The sequence below is a fragment of the Ylistrum balloti genome, unplaced genomic scaffold, assembly GCF_031769215.1.
Source record: "Ylistrum balloti isolate Yb309-2 unplaced genomic scaffold, AGI_CSIRO_Ybal_v1 Utg369912, whole genome shotgun sequence".
NCBI classification, from domain to species: domain Eukaryota; kingdom Metazoa; phylum Mollusca; class Bivalvia; order Pectinida; family Pectinidae; genus Ylistrum; species Ylistrum balloti.
Genome location: NW_026782034.1, coordinates 410,823 through 436,078, shown reverse-complemented (window position 1 = coordinate 436,078; position 25,256 = coordinate 410,823). Strand labels below are relative to the sequence as shown.

At 36.4% G+C, this 25,256-nt stretch overlaps 2 protein-coding genes across 2 annotated transcripts in view; one reads left to right on the top strand and one right to left on the bottom strand.

Moving 5' to 3' along the window:
* The window catches only part of LOC132546756 (uncharacterized), a 124,347-nt gene that overhangs the window by 43,466 nt on the left and 55,625 nt on the right, over window positions 1-25,256 (top strand). The window contains exon 4 of the mRNA XM_060210475.1: window positions 5,647-5,793. Coding sequence (XP_060066458.1) covers window positions 5,647-5,793 — 147 coding nt within the window. The remainder of the gene's footprint in view (window positions 1-5,646; window positions 5,794-25,256) is intronic.
* On the bottom strand, window positions 8,106-8,936 carry LOC132546751 (pre-mRNA 3'-end-processing factor FIP1-like). Its single transcript, XM_060210469.1, has 2 exons — window positions 8,820-8,936; window positions 8,106-8,435 (listed from the first exon to the last, which is right to left on the bottom strand). The coding sequence occupies exons 1-2, from the start codon at window positions 8,934-8,936 to the stop codon at window positions 8,106-8,108; spliced, it is 447 nt and encodes a 148-aa protein (XP_060066452.1).

The following is a 25,256-nucleotide window of genomic DNA, read 5'->3' as shown; positions in this document are numbered from 1 at the left end:
ACAACTAGACTCACTATTGGGCAAAAACACATTCCTGGACAACTAGACTCACTATTGGGCAAAAAGACATTCCTGGGACAAGTAGACTCAATATTGGGCAAAAACACATTCCTGGACAACTAGACTCACTATTGGGCAAAAACACATTCCTGGACAGCTAGACTCACTATTGGGCAAAAACACATTCCTGGACAACTAGACTTACTACTGGGCAAAAACACATTCCTGGACAACTAGACTCACTATTGGGCAAAAAGACATTCCTGGGACAAGTAGACTCAATATTGGGCAAAAACACATTCCTTGACAACTAGACTTACTATTGGGCAAAAAGACATTCCTGGGACAAGAAGACTTACTATTGGGCAAAAACACATTCCTGGGAGAAATAGACTCACTATTGGGCAAAAACACATTCCTGGACAACTAGACTCACTATTGGGCAAAAAGACATTCCTGGGACAAGCAGACTTAATATTGGGCAAAAACACATTCCTTGACAACTAGACTTACGATTGGGCAACAAGACATTCCTGGGACAAGAAGACTTACTATTGGGAAAAAGACATTCCTGGGACAAGAAGACTTACGATTGGGCAAAAGACATTCCTGGGACAAGAAGACTTACTATTGGGAAAAAGACATTCCTGGGACAAGAAGACTTACTATTGGGCAAAAACACATTCCTGGGACAACTAGACTCATTAATAGGACCTTGGAAACCAGACTTATTTTTGGATGCTTTCAGAAGGACATGTAGACTCCCTTTGTTATAACTGGACTTATTTGAAAACTAGATTCTTCTCTCGGGTCAAAAGACTGTTCTGGGGACATCCAGACTAATATAACAGACACAAGATTTATAAATCAATCACACTCATTATATTGGGACTGTAACATACTTATCATTGGAACTTAATTTGAGGTTTGTGACTGGAACATTCAGGATAATCAGGCTCAGTATAAAACTAGATTAATTGGCTCATTATTGTGATCACATTTGAAGAGGTCTCCTGTCAGCTGTTTCAGTAGTTTAACAACAGGTAGAAATGACAGACCTGTGGTATTCAGTTAAAATATTCAGTTTAAATGTTGACATTCAAAAAAATCTATAATATTGATTAGAACTGATTTGAATAACTTTCAAACAATGCTCTAGGTAAGTTTTGCCTGTCAATAACATACAGATTTATTGATTTTGCTGGACGGTACCACAGGACAAGTTGATGGGGATTTTGTTGTGATTACAGTCAGTTCTGTCTCCTGGTCCATAGAGTATAACAATAAATTCTACCTCATTGGATCACAGGATTTGTTATGTAACATGGAAAACCTACAATTTGAAGATAAAAGTCTGTCTTGTATGAAGGTAAAATCTACACATGTACCAGTAGCCTGGACAGATGGCGGACAATATTAACGTGATGTAGTACTCCATTAATTGGGGAAGAATTTTATGTTGTAAAAAGCATATCCCTTACTGTGTGCATCATTACGTAATTGTAAATTCCGCTATCAATCTTTATAAGAAACAGGCAGAACAGTTTTGAAGGAATTTTTATAAACGCTATATTTGTTTTAAACGCATTAACTTGTCATTGTAAGATGTTGCGATTGCTGGGAGCCAGATGTGTTTCCTGAATACATGTGTAAGCTTCTTTGAGGTAGTTAATAGGGTTATAAATACATCAATGTTTGAATGATACATACTGGACAGAGCTACACAGCGTAGGTGATGTCGGTATTGAAACAACGACAGAAAAATAAATTCCATATGTAACATCCGCCAACTAACAATGTGTATGCTAATTACAATAGAAACTGCGATAAAATGTGTCACATTTATCCTAAATAAAGCCACTATAAAATCATACCATGTTTTAAATCAATAAATCTATTTAAAACAACTACCGTAGTTATCCTGTAAAAACACGCAAAAAAGTTTTACGGTATAAAGTTGTACCGTATTTATTATGAATAAATATACCATAAAGTTGTACCAGATTTATCCTGAATAAATGTACAAAAAAGTTGTACCAGATTTATCCTGAATAAATGTACAATAAAGTTGTACCAGATTTATCCTGAATAAATATACCATAAAGTTGTACCAGATTTATCCTGAATAAATGTACAAAAAAGTTGTACCAGATTTATCCTGAATAAATATACCATAAAGTTGTACCAGATTTATCCTGAATAAATATACCATAAAGTTGTACCAGATTTATCCTGAATAAATGTACAAAAAAGTTGTACCAGATTTATCCTGAATAAATATACCATAAGTTGTACCAGATTTATCCTGAATAAATTTACCATAAAGTTGTACCAGATTTATCCTGAATAAATATACCATAAAGTTGTACCAGATTTATCCTGAATAAATATACCATAAAGTTGTACCAGATTTATCCTGAATAAATATACAATAAAGTTGTACCAGATTTATCCTGAATAAATATACCATAAAGTTGTACCAGATTTATCCTGAATAAATATACCATAAAGTTGTACCAGATTTATCCTGAATAAATATACCATAAAGTTGTACCAGATTTATCCTGAATAAATATACAATAAAGTTGTATTAGATTTATCCTGAATAAATATACCATAAAGTTGTACCAGATTTATCCTGAATAAATGTACCATAAAGTTGTACCGTTTTTATCCTGAATAAATATACCATAAAGTTGTACCAGATTTATCCTGAATAAATGTACCATAAGTTGTACCAGATTTATCCTGAATAAATATACCATAACGTTGTATTAGATTTATCCTGAATAAATATACCATAAAGTTGTACCAGATTTATCCTGAATAAATGTACCATAAAGTTGTACCAGATTTGTCCTGAATAAATATACCATAAAGTTGTACCAGATTTATCCTGAATAAATATACCATAAAGTGGTACCAGATTTATCCTGAATAAATATACAATAAAGTTGTACCAGATTTATCCTGAATAAATATACCATAAAGTTGTACCAGATTTATCCTGAATAAAGCCACAATAAAGTCATATTTATCCTGCATTAGACCAAAGCAATCTCAAAGAAAGGAGATTGACAGTTTACAGTGATCAGTACATGATATTTGGTCATATTACTACAGAAACTTTGTAATAATAGATTAAGATGGGGTCAATACCAAGCTTGGCCTTAATGTGAGATGAACATGGTATTGTGGAAACTACCTCCCAGAAATACTCTGTGTATGTTATCTTTATAATAAACCAATGCTGATTCAGGATGGTGTCGTATATACAAAAAGATTAGAATTGAGATTTCAGAAAAATGAAACGGACCTGTTAAGCTGTACCATGGTATCTTTGACACATGTATGACAGTCGTCAGTGGTTTGTGTTTGAAATGTGAGACTGCAAGATGACCTTTGTATATGATATAGGAGACACAAAGACTGACCCATGGTGACCTATACTGACCACAAATAATGTCCCTTGTCTAGTGTGATAGACCTGTGTGTGTTGACGTTGACCGAAATCTATCTTGTCTGTCCAAACATCAATGTCTAGAGACAGAAGCTGAAACAGATCAGATGTCTAGTTGTGGTGAGGCTTGACCACTTCAATCACCAACATGTCACAATTTTCTACTACATAAATGTTGTTTATATTGTCATATCCAAATGTTCTGTCAGATCTCAGGATCAGTATCCCGATATGTCACTATAAATCTTTGTTGGTTGTGTTCTTCGTTGGAAACATGTTTTATAGTTCCTTGGTTTCTCTCTCTCTTGATTTCTTGATATTGGTTTGGACTGTTTCATAGTTTTGATTACATGTATTTTCTGTTAGATTAAGTGGGGTCATTTACCTGTGACTGCTTGGAAGGAATGTGTGCCAGCTCCTGCTTAAAAAGAACCTTCAATAAATGTTCCCAAAAAATCATTCTAGATAGGTTTGCTGTATGATTTTCCTATTATTGAAAATAAATCAATTCTTGAGTTCGAAGAATTTTTTTGTGCGATTGTCAGCTAAATCTTACTGGATGTTGACAGTGATTGCTATTGTGTGTAGTTAAGTGTGATTATCCGGATCAGCACAAGTTCAAGGGATAAATTTACACATGGACCATTTAATTCAATTTAACCCCAGTAAATTTCATTTGTGCTATGGGGCAAGATGGTGCACTCATGACATTGGCCTGGTTCTCTGCACAGACACAATATCTGATGATTTAGTCCATTAGAGACCAGGCCTGACAATGGCAGAAATTGATAAAATCAGTTAGGTAGCATTCATATCTCTTTAGGGTGAAAACATCTAATCAAATAATAGAGGCCAGAGGTTGTTGGGAAGTCAGGACTTGTTGTACAGTGATAACAAGAGTTTTATTTGCACATTATGATCAACTGTAAATTCATGTTTTAGTTGGCCTTAAATTTCCTGATTGAGGAAAAAAAACCATGAATTTCTGTCAACTGAAATGGCGCTTTATTTTGTGGATAAATCTTGCTTCCCAAAAATTTTTAAAATCATGTAAATTTTTATCTGTTTATCAATTTAAGGACATGTAAATTTGTGGATCAAGGAGAAATCATGAAAATAAATCCCCCCCAAAAATTAACAATTTTGCAGTAGATGGATTTAAAGATTAGGTAGCTTATGAACTTGATATAGAACTTGGATCGAATTCAAATGTGAAAATTATTAGATAGAAGAAGAAAAAAAATGTATAGTTGGGGATTCAAAGTGATCACCCTTTGGAAGAAAATTAATCTTACATAACTAAGACTAAATTTGCAGAGTGACTTTGACATTTTGACAAATGCTCATATGTAGGTGACCCAAATTGATCATGGATGATTGTGATTGGTTAATTATTCAAGCAGAAAGTCAATTAAATATCCACCCATTAATTAACTCCATTAAACCCATTGATTCATAGGATGATACTTTTTTGATATCATTGCAAGACTGGAATGAAATATTATCATGAATAAGAGATAAATGTCTTGCCAGTGTGTTGAGAAGTGATACCACTAAATCTGTGATAGACATAAACTTTGATAATAACTCCTAAGATTTGACCTCAGTTTGAAGACAACATATCTGTCAGTGTCACAGTCAAACTTTACTGTAGCACCTTCCATGTCTACAGAAAATGAAAAACTAAGACATCTTAGTATATTTGAATGAAATTTTTAGTGTGTTATACTTCTGATAGAAACTTTGTGCTTCTATATTCTGGTCTGTGGAGGACAGGTAAAAGAGCTGCTGTTCTATAGTAATCACTCTAAATAGTTGGAGAGAGCTTATGATTGTGTTGATAAAGATGTTACAAGAGTGTGCAATGTTCAGGATTGTAAACTTGAAGAATGACAACAGCTGTTGATAGGATGTCAAACAAAGTTCAACCAAACCAAAACCTCGACTAACCTAGAACAGGTTTTTAGGGGCAGAATATTCACAATACAAGTGTGATTTACATTTTTCATTGCGTTTTCAAAGCCTGTGACCTTGATCTCTCTAGAGTAATCATACAATGTGATTTAAGTATATCTGATATTTTAGAGTAAATATGTGTGACCTTGATATGATTTGTGGACATCACATGTGACCTTGACCTTTCCAAAATGTAAACAATCATTTGACCTTTTCCTTTCCCTTTCCAGAGTGTGTACATGGCCCATGCCCTGAAGCGAATTTCCTATGCAACATGTGACCCAGACCACTGTCAGTTTTCCTTCCTGGCTAGAGAACCGAAGGGACATATCAATATCCAGTTCTGTCATGCCTTCATCACCACCACATCAGAAGAGGTAAGTATTCTCACCTTAGGAACACCTCAATAGTTCTGTAGTGCATCACCAACACATCAGATGAGGTAGATATTATCACCTTAGGAACACATCAATAGTTCTGTCGTGCATCACCAACACATCAGATGAGGTAGATATTTTCACCTTAGGAACACATCAATAGTTCTGTCGTGCATCACCAACACATCAGATGAGGTAGATATTATCACCTTAGGAACACATCAATAGTTCTGTCGTGCATCACCAACACATCAGATGAGGTAGATATTTTCACCTTAGGAACACATCAATAGTTCTGTCGTGCATCACCAACACATCAGATGAGGTAGATATTATCACCTTAGGAACACATCAATAGTTCTGTCGTGCATCACCAACACATCAGATGAGGTAGATATTTTCACCTTAGGAACACATCAATAGTTCTGTCGTGCATCACCAACACATCAGATGAGGTAGATATTATCACCTTAGGAACACATCAATAGTTCTGTCGTGCATCACCAACACATCAGATGAGGTAGATATTATCACCTTAGGAACACATCAATAGTTCTGTCGTGCATCACCAACACATCAGATGAGGTAGATATTATCACCTTAGGAACACATCTATATCCTGTTCTGTCATATCTCGATATCTTCATCCTTGGCTCCTCTCTTCAGGTATGCAGTCCTGCCTTTTTACCATATCATTATGAAATAAGAAGGACATTTGTATCTAATTGCAATGGAAATTTTAGTAGTGTTGGGGTCTGTAACAACTTGGTTGGTAAATTATCAGACCAACACAGGTGAAGGTCAAAGGTGTGCATATGGTTTGATCCTATTTCAATGCTGGTTATGTTTCTCTGGAAGCTGAAATCATGAATAGTCCAGCAATGTCATAGTTACATCCTCTGGCAGAATAGTCCAGCAATGTCATAGTTACATCCTCTGGCAGAATAGTCCAGCAATGTCATAGTTACATCCTCTGGCAAGACACTTTACCTTGACTGTCATGGATAATGTTAAGCAGGGCCTTCTGCATGATGTTCAGTGTGGAAGTCAACAGCTATTACATGGAGAATGCCTAATGAAACAAAATAGCATTGGTGATCAGTTTACATGTACATTATAAACTGAACATTGTGGAGTACATGCACCTAGATATGATATCTATGACAAATATGATAATTCAGTCTCTGAATGACAGAAACAGATCTCCCTGATCCCCTTCTCTGAATCCCCTCCCCTTTGATCCCCTCCCCTCTGATCCCATCCCCTCCAATCCCCTCCCATCTGATCCCCTTTCTTCCGAACCCCTCCCCTCTGAACCCCTTTCCTCTTATCCCCTCCTTCTGATCCCATTCCCTCTGATCCCCTCCCCTCTTATCCCCTCTCCTCTGAACCCCCTCCCCTCTGATCCCCTCCCCTCTGAACCCCCCCCCCTCTGATCCCCTCCCCTCTGAACCCCCTCCCCGCTGATCACATTCCCTCTGATCCCATTCTCTCTGAACCCCCTCCCCTCTGATCCCCTCCCCTCTGAACCCCCCCCCTCTGATCCCCTCCCCTCTGAACCCCCTCCCCGCTGATCACATTCCCTCTGATCCCATTCTCTCTGAACCCCCTTTCCTCTGAACCAGTATATATATGTAATGAAAGAGGTGAAACGCAACAGACTAGGAATCCAACAGATGACCTCTGAAGTGTTAAAAGATGCTTTTACCATGCAGGCAAGCCTTTATATGGCTCTGCTATCAAATAACCCAAGTTGTGGTGTCATGTGATTCTCATGGTGAGACTTTGTGATCTGGTCAGCTGGGTCACCAAACAGCATAAAAGTAGGTTACTGCCAGGTATGTTAAGAGTGTTAATTGGAAATTGAGACTCAAACGAAAAGTACAGGAATTAGGTTAAAGAGGAAATCAATTAAAATGAATGTGTTTGTATCTGTCTGTGACCGGTATTATGAAGTTTGTTGTGGTGGTTAACCAGCCATTTAAAGAGAGATATGCAACTGATGTATTTGTGTAGTTGTCAGTTACTATGGCTGTCTTGTTTAGTCTGCATGCATTTTTATTATATGGTTTCGTTCGTGCCTTTAGCTTCCAGACCTCCCCCATTTTTTTTAGAAGTCTCCTTTCTCTGTCTATCTGTGTGCCTCCTATCTATATCTGTCTGTATGTCTCCTGTCTGTGTGTCTGTGTGCCTCCTATTCTTTGTGTCTGTGTATCTCCTTTCTGTGTCTATCTATGTGCCTCCTATCTGTATCTGTCTGTATGTCTCCAGTCTGTGTCTCTCTGTTATTGTTTCTTTTCTATGTCTCTCTGCTAATGTTTCCTTTCTGTGTCTATCTGTGTGTCTCCTGTCTCTGTCTGCCTGTGTGTCTCCTGTCTCCATGTGTCTGTGTGTCTCCTGTCTGTGTGTCTGTGTGTCTCCTGTCTGTGTGTCTGCGTGTCTCCTGTCTGTGTGTCTGTGTGTCTCCTGTCTGTGTGTGTCTGCGTGTCTCCTGTCTGTGTGTCTGCGTGTCTCCTGTCTGTGTGTCTGTGTATTTCCTTTCTGTGTCTATCTGTGTGTCTCCTGTCTGTCTGCCTGTGTTTCTCCTGTCTGTCTGCCTGTGTGTCTCCTGTCTCAGTGTGTCTGTGTGTCTCCTGTGTCTCCTGTCTGTGTGTTTCCTTTCTGTGTCTATCTGTGTGTCTTCTATCTGTATCTGTATGTATGTCTCCTGTATATATGTTTATGTTTTCTGTCTCTGTCTGCCTGTGTGTCTCCTCTCTGTATCTGTATGTGTGTCTCCTGTCTATATGTTTTCTGTCTCTGTCTGCCTGTGTGTCTCCTGTCTCTGTCTGTCTGTGTTTTTATGGTATCTCTTTTTGTGTCACAGGCCTAGTATGTATGTATTATCTGTATGTTATTGTTTCTAGCTGTGTCTATCTGTATGTCTCTTGTCTGTGTCTGTTTTCGTGTTTCCTGTCTGTATCTGGCACTCGTATCTGTCTGTGTGTCTGCTGTCTGCTGTCTGTGTCAGTATGTGTGTCTCCTGCCTGTGTCTGTCTTTGTCTCTTGTCTTTGTCTATGTGTCTCCTGTCTGTGCTGTCTTTGTCTCCTGTTTTTGTCTGTGTGTCTCCTGTCTGTGTCTTTGTATGCCTCAGCTGAAGCATCTGTTTGTATCTAATGTCTATTTATTGGAGGCTGTAGTGGTATCTGTTTCAATCAAAACCATGCTCCATGATGTTGATATTGTCAACACATGTTTTGATAAAAGTTTGTCACCAAACTGTCAGCTAAATTTGACCTGAAATGACCCTGTTCTAGTTGTCAGTTCATATCTGAATACAATGCATGTGTTGGACATTTTTGGGCTCCAGGTCGTTCTGTTGCTCTTCCTTGGGAAGGTGGTAAGAGAGATGAATTGGTATACACAACTACAGTTGAATATTAGATGCTTTCCAGTGGCATGTTATTGTTTCAAGTTTGTATATTATTTTTGTAGGAAGAAATGTCTGGTTAAAAAGTGAAACATCTTGTTTCCACATTTTGAAGTAAAGCTTGAATGTTACATAGTCTCTGTGTTATTTACACTCTTGGAGATAACTCATGGTCAGGGGATATGTGGAATGATCTGCAACTGCAGTGAGCATTAGCAAATGGGTTGCAAATAGAATTAACTGGAATCTGAATTGTAAAAAAAAAAAGTATAAAATCCAAGGTCCTGGCTAATCTATTCAGCACATCTATTCATTACTCTGTTCCCCAATGCTATCTGTATCGTGAAGGAAGTCTTTGAGAACATTGAGGTAGGGAAGAGAGGTCACCTAAACCTAGGATGCCTTTATAGCTCATTACACTTAAAACTCCCCTATGTTTTAGAAACCATTTAATTCAATGCATCCCCCATGTTTATAACTGGGAGGAAATACAGGGCAACAGTACATTTCATTTTGTACAAGTATTTATTTGTCCCTTGTGATCGAGTCTCACCAAATTTCATTATTTGCTGACGTCAGTTTTAAAGTCAATCTCCATCTCACAGTCTGATGCATGCTACCGTGTTCTGAAATGCACAAGGAAGATGAACTCCAACCTCAACAGACATAATAATTATCTAGCCTTTACATAGGGAGGTTCAATGTTTTAATTATTTTCTTCAGACTGTAGTATAATGAATAATAGATCTGGTTGATGAAACTTTGTTTTACTTTTCTATCTTCTATTAGAAATGAGACTATCACAGTATTAGATCACATGGTATATATATTTGATTGTGTGTTTTTTATCTACATTGATCAATTTTGTCTCTGATCTTGCCAAAAAATATTTTATAAAAACCCATTCAAATATCTGACTGTGGTCAAGATTCAAGCTTCATATTTAAGATATTACATATATTAAACTATATACCCTTTGGCAGGATTTTTTTTCTCGGATGCTCTTGATAAAATGCAGCTACAGCGATCCTGTGAGGTTGTCACTTACTTTTACATGGAGATCTCATCTCAGAATGCTCCTGGCTGTTCTTGGGCCAGTTAAGTCTGCAAACAAACAAGTTTAATCTTTAGATTACATAATGGTTCACTGCCGGTGGAATATTATCTGTTAATGTCAACAAATCATACAAAATGGATAATCAATGTTCTAAAATTATGTATTTGATATTTTCTGGCTGTAAAGCCCATTTATATTGGAGATTTAGAATAAAAGACATAAATTTTAGTGCTTAGTGCATCCTTAATACAAGTTATGATAAAGTGTCCAATTTTACAGTTAATACATATCTATGTCTAACAATATACATTTTACCAGTATCATTTTCATTGTGTTAGAGTTATCTCCCTTCCTGATCTTCTTCAATTTAAATGATAATTAGACTTGTGAGTTATGGTATAAAGGGAAACTTTCATTACAGTTAAACAGTTTCACCCTTTTTATATTAGAATAAATATATAAAGTAATTAAAAGTTTACTTTGAAAGCTGAATATACAATATCATGTATTTAGGGCAAATTTAACACTGGGTGAAAATAAACGAAATTAACCCTTGTTAAATTTCCCCATATACAGCATATTAGAAACACATCGTAGTATAGTTATATCCTATCAGGATATCATGTCTGCTTTACTTGTTACAGTGCTGATAATGTATTTTGAAGTGATCTGTATTTAGTTCTATTTTAATGCGGAGAATTACTTATAATTTATTTTGACCATATAATAATTCTCTGTTTAATTTACAAACTAGCCATTTTGGCTAATCAACCTTATCATAATTAAAAGGCACTTCTCATGTTCTGTCTTTTGTAAAGATGGTAAAATATTACAGTAAGGTAGCATACATCTTTAAGTCTTTCATGTACGATCAGACTTATTACTTAAAGTGGTAGTGTATTATTACAGTATATTGTATCAAATTGGTTGTAAGTAGTGTTTCATTTTGGCTTCTTACTGGTAAAATATGAAGACTAATGACTTTTCAAACAGTGTTTTGTACCTGTTGATTGAAATTATAAAAGATAGCAAAAGAATCTAAGATGGGGTAATGCCACATGTCAAAAAGGTGGTTACTTCTTAGGATTGCTCACATCCACATTTACAGTAGTTAGCATTTTTGTTAAATCACAAAAATTGAAAAATAAAGCAAAAAAATTCATGTCAATTCAGCTTTTTGATTCAATTAATTTAATAAGTAATATCTTTTTAATGTTAATTCTACATAACATAATTAAAAGGCATAAATCTCAAGGTTTGCTATTTATATAATCCACTTATTAACATTAAGACCTCTCCCTGAATAAAATCAGAAGTTGATATTGATAAGACGGTTGACTTCCTCTAGAAGTTTAGGTAACTTTTGTCAAGCTAGTTATGGACATTTGATTGAGTGACCGAGTGAGATCATCATCCTCCCCCACACTGCCTGTCAGTCCAGCCCTCCAGCTACCTGTGGTACCTGGTCGTTTGTCATTAGTCCAGGTAGTATAGCAGTGGTACAGGTGTCAGTTTATGACAAGTCTTGCAGGACCAGGTACACGGATTTCTTTATGTGTTCCAAAGTTTCCTGTGTGACCAGTATCAGATGGTATGTAATCTCTCATATCTCTTTATATCTTCTCCAACAGTTCCAAAAGTTTTATGGTAATCTATTTCAATCCATACTCTTTATTTATAAAAGGAAAAAATCTATTTAGGGAATATTGTTGAAGTTTAGATGCTGATTGAGTGTCTGTATTCTATAGATGTATAGAGAAATAGAGAATAGAACAGGTGATTATCATGCTATCAGATACCCAGAACAGCTTTATGTCCTCAATTATCTAGTCATTAATTTGTCAATGCATTGTTGGAACAACTTGTCGCTGCAAACTAATTTATAAATCACTAAGAACCGGGCCTTTATCAAAGTAATGACTTGTAATAATTAGAATGATGATCTGGAAGTTGTTATCAGTGGATGGCTGGTGTGGATGTAGACTTGCTTCTGTCAGTAAGGAAGCTGCTGAGACCAGAATATTAATTCTTTTAATTTGTGACAAGTGTGCCCCACTTGACCACAAGTACCAGTTGCTGTGGGTACTTACCAGCTTGAGGTTCATACTGCAGGTTGTCAGGGTTACAATCTAAGGTCACCAAACATTGACCTTACACTGGTCCTTTGTTTTACAGTGTTGTGGTTTGTAGGAAGTGAAGTGTGTGTATTGGTGAGCCTTAATTCCTAGGGTTTAGATCATATCCAGTCTCCTTCCTGTCTGTACCAGATGTTTGATCAGTAAGACACACAGCATCATCTGTTTTACACACTGGTCTCTTTCTGTACAATAGTCATTGGTACAGTGTAATGATTGTCTCCCTTGGAAATGTGAAGACTGAGTGTACATATCTTCAGTACTAGTTTTCATATCCTTTAACTCTGATGTAAGGACATACACGGTCACAATTGTTATCTAAATTCCACAGGATCATGAAAAAAATTGAGTTTTTTCTCGGTATCCAAGCTTATCATAACTAAAATAGAGAGAGACACACATGGAGAGTGACCTTTAGGGGTATTGGAGTTATCAAGGTTCGATAAAACAAAGTTTGACTATCAAAGTTTGAGATAACAAAGTTTGATTATATGTTTTTTCTGAAAATTTTGTCCAACTTTTTTGACATATGCTCTGTTAATTTGAGGATGTCCCTGATGAGTGTGATTGACAAAGTATTGTTTACAAGATGTTGGTACATAAGGAAGATCCTAACAGGAAATGTAATATTTTAGTCATAAATAGTTTATAAAGGTTCTAGCCAGTTTCTTAATCTAAAGAAAAAATTTCCCTTATATATATGAGGAATGACTCTTCACTCCCTCTTCCTTCAAGGAATTTTTTAGGAAAATCAACAATGACATCATGAATTTGAAAAATTAATGAAGTTGGTTTCCAAATTTTCAGGTTTTAAAAGGAACATTTTGTGAGTTTGACATTTTCTATCAAGTTTAACTGCTTTCTGAATTACCAGTTTCCTGTCTAGTGTACATGCTCTACAGAGAACAGATATGACTTGACCTTGGGTTTTCCATAATCAAACAGTAATAGATGTGAATGTATGTACATAGTTGATGAAATATGTTGATGACCTCTATAGATTAGTCCCAAGGTCACTACACTTGGGTTGATATATCAAAAAAGTATTTATGGTAAAGTTGTTTATCACTAGTAATAATGACATCAGGCCTAGGGACCTCCTTACACAATGGTCCATCATTACTGTAACAATGACCTCTACCTGTCCTTCACTATTAAGTCTAGCTAACCAGTAGTGATCACTCTATCATCTCTAACAATGAGCTCGTTACCTGTCTGTCTCTTAAGTCAAACGAGTATGATCTATGACTTGTCCTATGTTTGATGTGTGACATAATGTGTTTTACATCAACAAATAAATAAAAGATATAATGGTTAAAGGGTTTGCCTTCAGGCCTTTACGCTGGTGATCAATAGATGGTCAGAATAGTGTTTACCTGCATAGTATAACCATGGTCAAATTCTTGTTAAACTACATTGTGTACCCAAGGTCAATTCATTGTAAAGCTGCACTGCATATTCAAGGTCAAGAATCTCTTAACCTGCACTTTTTATCTCTTTGAAGGTAATTGTTTTATTTACCTACATTGTATATTCAAGGTCAAGGTCTTATATACCTGTACTTTCCACCTAAAGTCAAGGCCTTGTTAGCCACAATGGATATTGAAGTTCAGTGTCTTGTTGACTTAACTCGTCATGTTGCAAGAACATAGATTTTCGTCACTGAGATGATTCCTGGAAACGAGAGGAGTCACGTAGACAGAAAACCTGTCAATCAATCGTAAATTGTGTATTTGGGGTTAAAGGTTGCTTGCACTGTATAGGTAACATCATGGATTTTTTTGGCTTAATGATCAATCCTAGATCAAGGTATTGTTCAATAGAAATGTATATCCAAACTCAAGTTATCCATTCCAGTCCTTAGTCTCTAATGTAATTCCAGGAATATATACCGTCAATGCCTGTCTAAGGGATTTTTGCCTGCACTGAAGGTCAAGGTTTTGTTTGGCTAAATAGTTTATCAAAGGTTTTACCTCCACTATCAATATGATATTAATGGTTTATATATATTTTGGATTGTTGCTGAGTTTTTAGGTCACAATATTTGTTTACCTTGACTGTCTGGCATTAACACCTGACTCAGTATATTCTGTTTGGTCTGGTGCTGATAGGAACACAGCAGGTATAGAACAGAACACTCAGACAAATGAGGTCTTGGCTGGCTGACTGTAGTTTATCTTGTTCATAATTGTAGGCTAACGACAGGTTGTAAGTACCATGTATCACTGTATGATTAGACAATTATTGAGGGTGTGCAGCTTGCCGAGGCTGTGGGAGGGGGTAAATGTGTAAGGGGAACAATGTTTGTGACATATGCTGCAATTCCTGGCAGGGTTGGAGTACAGACAACAGCCTGTTGTGACATCTTTTTAGCAGATGTGGAACCAGTAGGGTCAAAGGTGGAGGATTCCTACACTGCTGAAGAATTAAGCCAGCAAGTAATGCTAGAGTTCCAAATATCAGCGAGTGCCAGTCAAACTCTGTATGAGAATGCCAAACAGGGAGAAACAATGGTAATCAAACTGTGTATATAGGTAGACTTGCCTTTATAATGCTTAAATAACAAATAAGTTATTCCTCAGTTTAAAATAAAAAGGCAATAAGTGAAAAGAAATAAACTAAAGGGTAGTGAGACTTGCCTGAAGGATAGGATTTACAAGGTCAGGCCTTTATAAAGGTCTCTTTAACACTGCAGTGTGACATTCACTGTGGGCTCTTCATGAGGAAGATGTAATAAGTGACTAAATATGATCTAGGACTAGGGGATATGCTACTGTTGAAAACATTATTGATTGATGTTACAGTTTTATTGGCGCAGAAGTTCTCATTTCTACATATTTACTGGAGCAGGTTTTAATGTTACATTCAACAAAGGACACCTTCTATTTGGCAGCAAGTTGTGGTTGTGTGACAGGGAGTTACCATATTTTCTGGGTTATAAATTGCACTGGCAGAGCCACATATTAGCCGCATCAGAATATAAGCCGCACCCTTTCTTACCAAGTGGTAACTGTTATGTTGACTGAAGTTCATTGACAACGGAAAGCAATTTATCAAGATTGTCAATGAAACATTTTATATACTGTAACTTTCCAAATTAATTATACACAGATATAGTCCCTTATTTTATTGATGTGTTTAAAAGACGTAAAATAGCAATTGAGGAAATCGTTTGGCTAGGGAGGCTTCAAAGATTGTCTACGGTCAGATATAGGGCCTGACGTAACGTACGGTTTACTTTACAACATCTCTATCAGTGTCTGTACTGTTAAATATAAGCGAAGGCCCTTGCATGCTGACAAAATTCTTATACTCCCATATCATTTCTTCGAAGTAACATGAAGCCATTCTTATCGTTAACAAGCATGGTGGTTGTTATATAATTTGACCTAATGACCTATCGATCCCTGGATGCAACAGGCTATTGTAAACTTTTGCTATTGTAAACACCATGAAAGTTCAGACGATATTATTGTGATTCATATTAAAAAGTATAATTAATCAAATCCATGAGAATGTTATTTTTGTTTCAATTTTACAATCATCCTCTACATGGTTGCAAATGATGATTCAAGACAATGTGTTTCAGTCACAAACATGTAATGGAAAGGTACTTCTAAAATACCGATGTCTCTTACTGGTGTACTAGTATCCTTGGTTTAAATCACTGTTATTCTTTCTGGAAGGATGACATGTTAAAGCAACCAAAACTATCAGGGTGCGAGGTCATACAGGTCAATAATGCATGTGATATGCCTTGACAAAATTGCTGTTTTGAAATGCATAACAGTCTGGAATGTGGAGATGATATGCTTACTTGGTTTTCATTCTGACAACTCTTTTCTTCCACATAAAAGATGCACTGGTATATAAGCAACACATCAGACCACCAAGTAAAAAGCAGTGGCTTATAATGAGGAAAATACGGTAGTTTTGGCTGTGTGAAATGGATTTAATTGTGGTCATGTACTAGGGATTTAGTTGGTGTGTGACTTGCAGTTAGCTGAGATATATGAATTAGAGTTAGTTGTGGTCCTGTGACAGGGAGTTAATTGTGGTCCTGTGACAGGGAGTTAGTTGTGATCCTGTGACAGGGAGTTAATTGTGGTCCTGTGACAGGGAGTTAGTTGTGATCCTGTGACAGGGAGTTAGTTGTGGTCGTGTGACAGGGAGTTAATTGTGATCCTGTGGCAGGGAGTTAGCTGTGATCCTGTGGCAGGGAGTTAGTTGTGATCCTGTGACAGGGAGTTAATTGTGATCCTGTGACAGGGAGTTAATTGTGATCCTGTGGCAGGGAGTTAGTTGTGATCCTGTGACAGGGAGTTAGTTGTGGTCATGTGACAGGGAGTTAGTTGTGGTCCTGTGACAGGGAGTTAGTTGTGATCCTGTGACAGGGAGTTAATTGTGATCCTGTGACGGGGAGTTTGCTGTGATTCTGTGGTTGGTAACTGTAGTGTGATTCCTTGTAGAACCAGTCAGTTATGTTAGACAAGTTTATATCTAAACACCCACTGATACTATAGATTATGTAGCGATTAATTACACTTTTTTCTTTTATGATAGCACTTCGTTGATTGATTTAGACATTTTTCTTAACACAAATTGAATTTTTGAAATATTTATAGCAGAAGTGGATACATGGCATTTAAAAGCTATCCCCAGCCTTTCACTTTTATTAGATTACTTGTTGAAATATAAACACCTGCTCCAACATTACAGCACATAGTGTAGACAACATCAAGGGAAAGGAAAAGATAACTCTAGCTGACTAAGTCATTAATATCCTGAGTTAAATAGCTTTATGACATAGAAATGGTCTTATATTTCAGATTGAATGACCTGCTGTTGAATTTTTGCATAACTTTTGTGTACACTGAACAGCAGACTTACATTGTAATAAATCCTTTAGTACTAAAAAAAGATTCAGTTATTAAATCTATTGAGATGAATTGTATCATGTTAAGAGGAAAGTGAACAATTTATCTGTTAAATCTCTTGTAGTCAGATGTAACAGATACAGGTGGTGTACCTGTCCTCATACACAGCTCAATGAAATCCAAGACATAGATATTTTTCTGAATGAATGAGTTTACAAAGCACCTGTCAGTGTATAACTCTCCACAAGTAGAGCTGTCCTGATTTTTTTCTTGTGTTCTGAACACTCCAATTACTACAGGTGTATGGATAGATCACTGCCTGGTTTATAAAAGTGGACTTATTGCTTTGGTCAGTGTTGGGGACTGTACAGGTAAGAATGACAGTAGGTTAAGTGTGTAAGCTTTCTAACAAATTATACCCATCATTTGTGCTTGAGTTAAGGCTGTATGCTGGGCTAAATTTAAGACTGGTCAGATGTTAAAGAGACAACATTGTAAATGCTACTGATCACATAATACAGAGTAACTAGTACTGGAGTTAAGGCTGTATGCTGGGCTAAATTTAAGACTGGTCAGATGTTAAAGAGACAACATTGTAAATGCTACTGATCACATAATACAGAGTAACTAGTACTGGAGTTAAGGCTGTATGCTACCTAACACTTATACCAGTGAATGACACTATAGAAGTAAGGTTAATAACACATTATACCAATTACAGGTGGTAAAGTTAATGCTACATTTAAGTAAGAGTTAAGGATATATGCTACCTTACAAGTTACTGTATACCTTTAATTGGAACTGCAGTTATTGTAAAAATGTTCCTCAAAGTATTTTTGTTTCCAAGTTAGAATGTAAATGTCTACTTTATCATGATAGAATAATAGAACTGTTATCTTTTCCTTTTGTGATTAATGGGTCACCTACATTACAGAGGATAATAGATTCTAATGTAGAAGGGCATGGCACTATAGAAAGTGGCTAGAAGGTGTCTGCGAGTATGATAAGACTTTATGGCTTTATAGTTCTAAAACAGTCCTAGCTGTACACAAATCTAAATTAGGAAAGATTTATTTTGTAGAGGAAATTTCTAGGATGATATTTCTGGTGTCATCACTTTAAATATTTACACAAGAACAAAAGCATCCATAACTGATTGTCAATTAAGACATTAAAAGACTGTAATTTTATACAGAGAGGCTATGTATGTACAGAGAGAATGTGAGTATGAAAATAGAACACTGTTACCAGTGCTGTTGACCTGCCTGTGAATATAATGGCTTATGTCTTGCTGAGCTCAGCAGCATATCCTACAACTATTCTACAACTCAACACTAAACATTAAGTCAATAGTGATATTGTTGTATATGTCATAGAACATTCACTGAATCAAAGACAGGTTTGTGTATCAGGTGTCCATGTACTGAGGGAGGACCACAGATTGAGATTCGTTTTCTTTAATGTCACTATTCTGGATTGGAAAAATGGGGCAAAAAGGAAAAAAGTGTTCGAGGGATTTGAGACTTATGGATTCTGTTACCTGTATGTGTTCGACGTTGATTTATCTCTGACGTATCAGATAAATTGTCAGATAAATATGTAATGAATTCTTTTTATCATACATCATTTTGTCAAAACTGCATTAAATCTGCAACTGGTTTCATTTATTCTTTTTATTTAATTAGATTACATCTGTTTTTGATTATTAGGCAGAAAGGCTGTTAAATATGACATCATTTTAATTTTATCACTTGAAGTCAAATATGGCATTATGTACCAGAAAGAGCGGACAACCAAAAAGTGTAACAGTGGAGTTGTGTGTGATATTCCTTGTCTCACGCGCAAAAATGTTCCTTTTTTTTGAGAACATTGTAACATATATGTAGAGAGGTCTTCGTAAACCTAGACAGTTTACGTGCTGGGAGACAACTGTAGTATGGTAATCGACTATTTACAGGACTGGGTTGAGCGTGAGCATTGTTAAATGGTCCTGTAGATAAAAACATATTAGCCTGAGCTTTAACAGACATTCAATTTCCTGCTGTAGTTTAAATCAATGCCTCGTGCTGCCACCTAGGGACAGGACGGACCCTGGTCTGGTCTTGGGTCATGCAACCGGTTTTGAAGTTAGGCCATGATCTCTTCTTACCCGGGCAGGGATCTCCCTAGCCTATGGCCACCACTATACTGTGGATATTTGTGTCAAGACCAGAGGCCAGTGAGTTGAGATTCTTTGTCTGGTCCATGGTCGATAACAATTACAGAATGTGTTAAAAAAGCCCAATATGATTCTACAATATAGTCTGGGATTATTGTAAATATGTAAAAAGTTATTTATGTGTCGGATTTGTGTCAGTTATCAACTATTATTTATTACCATTGGGAATACAAATGTTCTTGTCTATTTGAAGCCGTATTTTCTTGATTATAAGTGATGGCTCTTTTCCTCAACAGTCGGGCATGCGGCTTATATACCAGTGCAGCTTATATGTGAACGGAAAAAAATAGGCAGAATGAAAAAAAAAACCAAAACCCATTTTGTCAAGGCATATCACATGCACTGTTGACCTATGTGACCTTGCAACCTAATAATTTTGGTTGCTGTAACATGTCAGGCTTCCAGAAAGAATATGAAATAGTGATTTAAATCAAAGATACCAATTTTTTTACGAGTACCTGTCCATCCATGTTTGTGACTGAAACAGATTGTCTAGAACTGTCATTTACAAACCTATACAGAATGATATTAAGATAGAAATAAAAATAATATTCTTGTGGATTTAATTAAATCATACCTTTTAATGTAAATCAAAGTAATATCTTGTGAACTTTTGTGGTTGCTTCAGAAGCCATAGCGGAAGTTTACAATAGTCTGTTGCATCCTGGGATCGATAGGTCATTGGGTCAAATTCTAGAACGATCACCATGCTTGTTTACGATAAGAATGGTTTTGCGTACCCTACAAGAAATAATATGGGACTATTGGAATATTGTCAGCATGCAAGAACCTTCGTTGATATTCAACAATACGGACATTGATGGATATATTGTAAAGTAAACCGTACCTAACGTTAGGTGCTATATCTGACCGAAGACAATCTTTGAAGGCTCCCAAGCCAAACGATTCCTTAATTGCTATTTTACGTCTTTCAAACACATCAATAAAATAAAGGACTATCTGTGTATAATTCATTTGCAAAGTTACAGTTTATAAAATGTTTCATTGACAATCTTGATAAATTGCTTTCCCATGTCTATTATTAAACAAACTTTAATCAACATAACGGTTACGACAGGGTAAGAAAGGATGTGGCTTATATTCTGTTGTGGCTAATATGCTGATCAAATCAAAAGAAAATCACTAAAAACCAGCCCTGCGGCTTATACTCAGGTGTGGTTTATAGCCCGGAAAATATGGTAGTGTATTTCTTATTCATCGGTATGATGAGTGTAGGCCAGACATCTCTTTTATCATATCGTGGTGAGGTTTTCACTGTAACAGTTGGGTTAGCATTGCTTCAATCAGTACAGGCATTGGACATCTGACCAGGATGCATAACTAGGTACAGGTTTGGGCATATAGAGAGGGAATATAGGGGTGGGGGATCATTTAATGGTTGGGTATATAGAGAGGGAATATAGGGGTGGGGGATTATTTAATGGTTGGGTATATAGAGAGGGAATATAGAGGTGGGGGATCATTTAATGGTTGGGCATATAGAGAGGGAATATAGGGATGGGGGATCATTTAATAGTTGGGCATATAGAGAGGGAATATAGAGGTGGGGGATTATTTAATGTTTGGGCATATAGAGAGGGAATATAGGGGTGGGGGATCATTTAATGGATGGACACCGAGGGAATATAGGGGTGGGGGATCATTTAATGGTTGGGCATATAGAGAGGGAATATAGAGGTGGGGGATCATTTAATGGTTGGGCATATAGAGAGGTGGGGGGATAATTTAATGGAAAATGTAATATTTTCTATAGTGTGTTGATAGTGTGTCATTTATATGTTGTTTTTCTAGTAGTTCTCCATTAGGAAAGATAACAATTGTCTAAACAGATTTTCACCAGATATTTCTTTGATATGGCAAATACATACACGTGAGTTTAAACCTGTTCAACGGTTAAGTGAATAAACAGAATTAAAATCAAACTGAAGAATATTTCACAATCTGAATGGATTAATTTGAAGTTGAAATATGCCTTGTCTGCACAAGTGGAGCGGTCACTATAAAATGGTAAATTAATTGTTCAGGACCTTTTACAGGTTGCTGTATACTGGAAATTGTCACCACTGATTAACTTTCACCTGGTTCTCATTTTTGCCAATAGGAAAACAATGTTGGCTAAATTTTGGTGTTCATGTAGAATAAGTGTTTCATGTTTTTAAGGGTGAATGTAACACTGATGTATGTTTTCCTGTATACATGTATGACCAAGACCCAAATCCCAGCCTGAAAGCTTCTTCTACCCCCATCACGTCTCTGAATGCATACATTGATATATGTTTGTATTCTTACTATTTTAATTCATCCTTTTCTGCTGTAGCTTCAGATGTCCTCAATATATGGTAGAGTTGGTCCTGTTTGGTTTTGTTTGGTCCTGTTTGGTTCTGTTTGGTGTCCTGTTTGGTCCTGTTTGGTCCTGTTTGGTGTCCTGTTTGGTCCTGTTTGGTTCTGTTTGGTCCTGTTTGGTCCTGTTTGGTGTCCTGTTTGTCCTGTTTGGTCCTGTTTGGTCCTGTTTGTATGCTATGTTAATTATGATGTCAGTGTATTTAATGCTGTCTAATTAGCATCATTGAGTACCTGTCTCTCTAGAGGCAGGTAATGGTGATAGCTTATCTGATGAACAGTATTTTATAAGGGAGATAACCCAACAATGCTTTTGTAGTAAATAAGAATTATGTATTTTACAAGCGTAGATATTACTCACATATTCTCTGTTTTTTTCTGGAAGTGACAGTTTGTATATGTTGACTGATGTGTATAAGAAGAATTATCATTTCAAATTTATGTATGTTGTTTTCTTTTTAACCAAGGCCAGTATTGAATAAGAGATGCCCAAACAGATTGAAAGTGGTACCTCAGACATATCTATCACTTGTAGGTTTTGGTCTGTGACACTCATTTTAAGGTTTCCACTTGAAAATGCATTTTAATTGTTTGTGAACTGAAGGCTGAATTTTAAGCTTCTTAAAGCGGCATTGTACGGCTTACATTGATTTTGAATTTGTAAGTTAGGTAATATAACCCTGTAAATGCTATTATATAAGCTTGTAAATGACACAATATAACTTGTAAATGACACAATATAACATGTAAATGACACAATATAAACTTGTAAATGACACAATATAACTTGTAAGTGACACAATATAAGCATGTAAATGACACAATATGAACTTGTAAGTGACACAATATGAACTTGTAAATGACACAATATGAAATTGTAAATGACACAATATGAAATTGTAAATGATGTGAAATAAAGTTTCCTTTTATTTGATATTTCATCTAAGAAAATTACATTTTTTTGCCATGAAGAGAAAGTTTGATAGCTTGTTGTTAAGTTCCTGGTGTTGATGGTATCTATACATATACTTGTATATAAATAATTAAAGACACACAGAAGTAGGAGTGTCATCTAAAGACCAAACTGGGTATATTTATAGTAACAACTTGTTTATCTGTACAATTTGCCTGAGGCATTAATGCATAGGTGTTAATCCCTAATATTTTGTGTTTATTTGTAAAATCCAATTCTAGAAGAGAGAAAAGCTATACATGTTTACCAGGGATTTGAAAGATACCTTGTCTGTCTGTAGACATGAATGTAGGACCTATAATATGAAATACAAAGACTGACCTTTATGACCTTCCATTGACCCAATCATGGTCAAAGTCTACATCACACAAAATTGCTCTTAAAATTAAAGCTGTCCTGGTGTTATGTCAAGTGCTCCTATTATAGGTGTTGGACTGGACAGATCAATTATAGAAGTTCAATCATATGGGTTGGTCATTTAATTATTGGATTTTGATGATCAGGCTGGAGGTAAGCTGTGTTGTTCACTTACTTAATTGTTTTGGTGTCAAGTTTCACTTTTGTGCATTAAACTCTCCATTCATCATCATTTCTCTGCCAAAGGAGTTATCCCCTTGAGGGAGGCATGGACTGTCCCTTATTGAAGGTTTTGTCTATGTCAAATCCAAAGTCTTAAGAAGGTGGAATTTTGTCCTGTGAGTATTACTGACTGATGGATTTTCAAATTTAGACTTTCCTGTGTCTTAAAGGATAGGATTGGGAGGCAACAGATTTACTGACAAGCAGGATTCTTATTTTCCCAGGATGCATTTATAGATATTGCTGAAATATGATTGTGACTGATTCAGACCCTATGGATCTTTTAACACTCGTTGAATTGTGGATTTTCATTTCAAGGCTGTTACACTGTACGTGGTTCTGGTGCCATGAGTATCTCGGAGACATTTATTTTACTTCTTTGCAAATAGGTCTGACATTTCTAGGACCTTTTAAAACCGGAAACTAGATGTTAGTGAAAAAGCATACAATACATATTTTCAGTGAAGTAAATGGTACTGTCACCCATCCTATCGTAATTACTGCCTGGAATTCTCATTCCGGATACAAGTGGGATTCCTGGAACCTCTGGAATGTCACAGTACTATATCACAATCAAGAAAAAGGACAGAGAGGGCTCTATTATAGCAATGGAGACATGTAATGTACCGTACTGTCCCCAGTAGGTACCCATCTGTTGTACAGTGTAGACTTGTTATGTACCGTGCTGTCCCCAGTAGGTACCCATCTGTTGTACAGTGTAGACTTGTTATGTACCGTGCTGTCCCCAGTAGGTACCCATCTGTTGTACAGTGTAGACTTGTTATGTACCGTGCTGTCCCCAGTGGGTACCCATCTGTTGCACAGTGTAGACTTGTTATGTACCGTACTGTCCCCAGTAGGTACCCATCTGTTGTACAATGTAGACCTGTTATGTACCGTACTGTCCCCAGTAGGTAGCCAACAGTGTCATTAAATGAGGGAGAGAAACTCTCAGAAAGAAATGGTGATTAGTTGTAAATTGTAATGGAAATAACACTTTACAGAGAGTTTTATATTGTAAATGTACCACCTGACAATCAAACCACAAAAGAGATTACATAGATATTGTTGTTGTAATAATATAATAATTGATATCAGAATTGTCCGAGCCATTTTGGGTAATCCTATCTTCACCTCTACAGAAAAAGATGTGTTGTGAAATCCAGACTGTTATAAAGCCTTTGTAACCTGTATCAGCCACCACTGTGATGTCCCTCTGGAGCAACTCAGTCCTCACACTATTAGATTAACAAACCAAATTAAGGAATAGGATTGCCAACATGTCCTTGATGATAGTCTCATTCTTTTATCAAGTAAACCTAAAGCGTCATTGTTAGCACATATCTGTCCTCTTTGATTTTATTACAAGAGAGATTTTCCGAAACTGATGTAAAATATTTGTGTCTTTTGTTCCTTTTATACCTCAGCTGTATCAGTCTCCTGTCTGTCTAAGTGGGGTGATATGTCTGTATTTATCCCTCTGTTTCTGTCCCTGTATCAGCCTCCTGTCTGTCTAAGTGGAGTGATATGTCTGTATTTATCCCTATGTTTCTGTCCCTGTATCAGTCTCCTGTTTAAGTGGAGTGATACATCTGTATTTATCCCTCTGTTTCTGTCTCTGTATCAGTCTCCTGTCTGTCTAAGTGGAGTGATATGTCTGTATTTATCCCTATGTTTCTGTCCCTGTATCAGCCTTCTGTCTGTCTAAGTGGGGTGATATGTCTGTATTTATCCCTCTGTTTCTGTCTCTGTATCAGTCTCCTGTCTGTCTAAGTGGAGTGATATGTCTGTATTTATCCCTATGTTTCTGTCCCTGTATCAGTCTTCTGTCTGTCTAAGTGGAGTGATATGTC

Bases quoted from the DNA above. Each gene is read 5' to 3' on its own strand.
- LOC132546751 (XM_060210469.1), bottom strand. From the start codon at position 8,936: ATGCTTCAGCTGAGGCATACAAAGACACAGACAGGAGACACACAGACA. The intron at 8,436-8,819 runs GCAGGAGACACA...ACACACAGACAG, and splicing joins AGAGACAAAGACAGACACAG to GAGACACAGGAGACACACAG.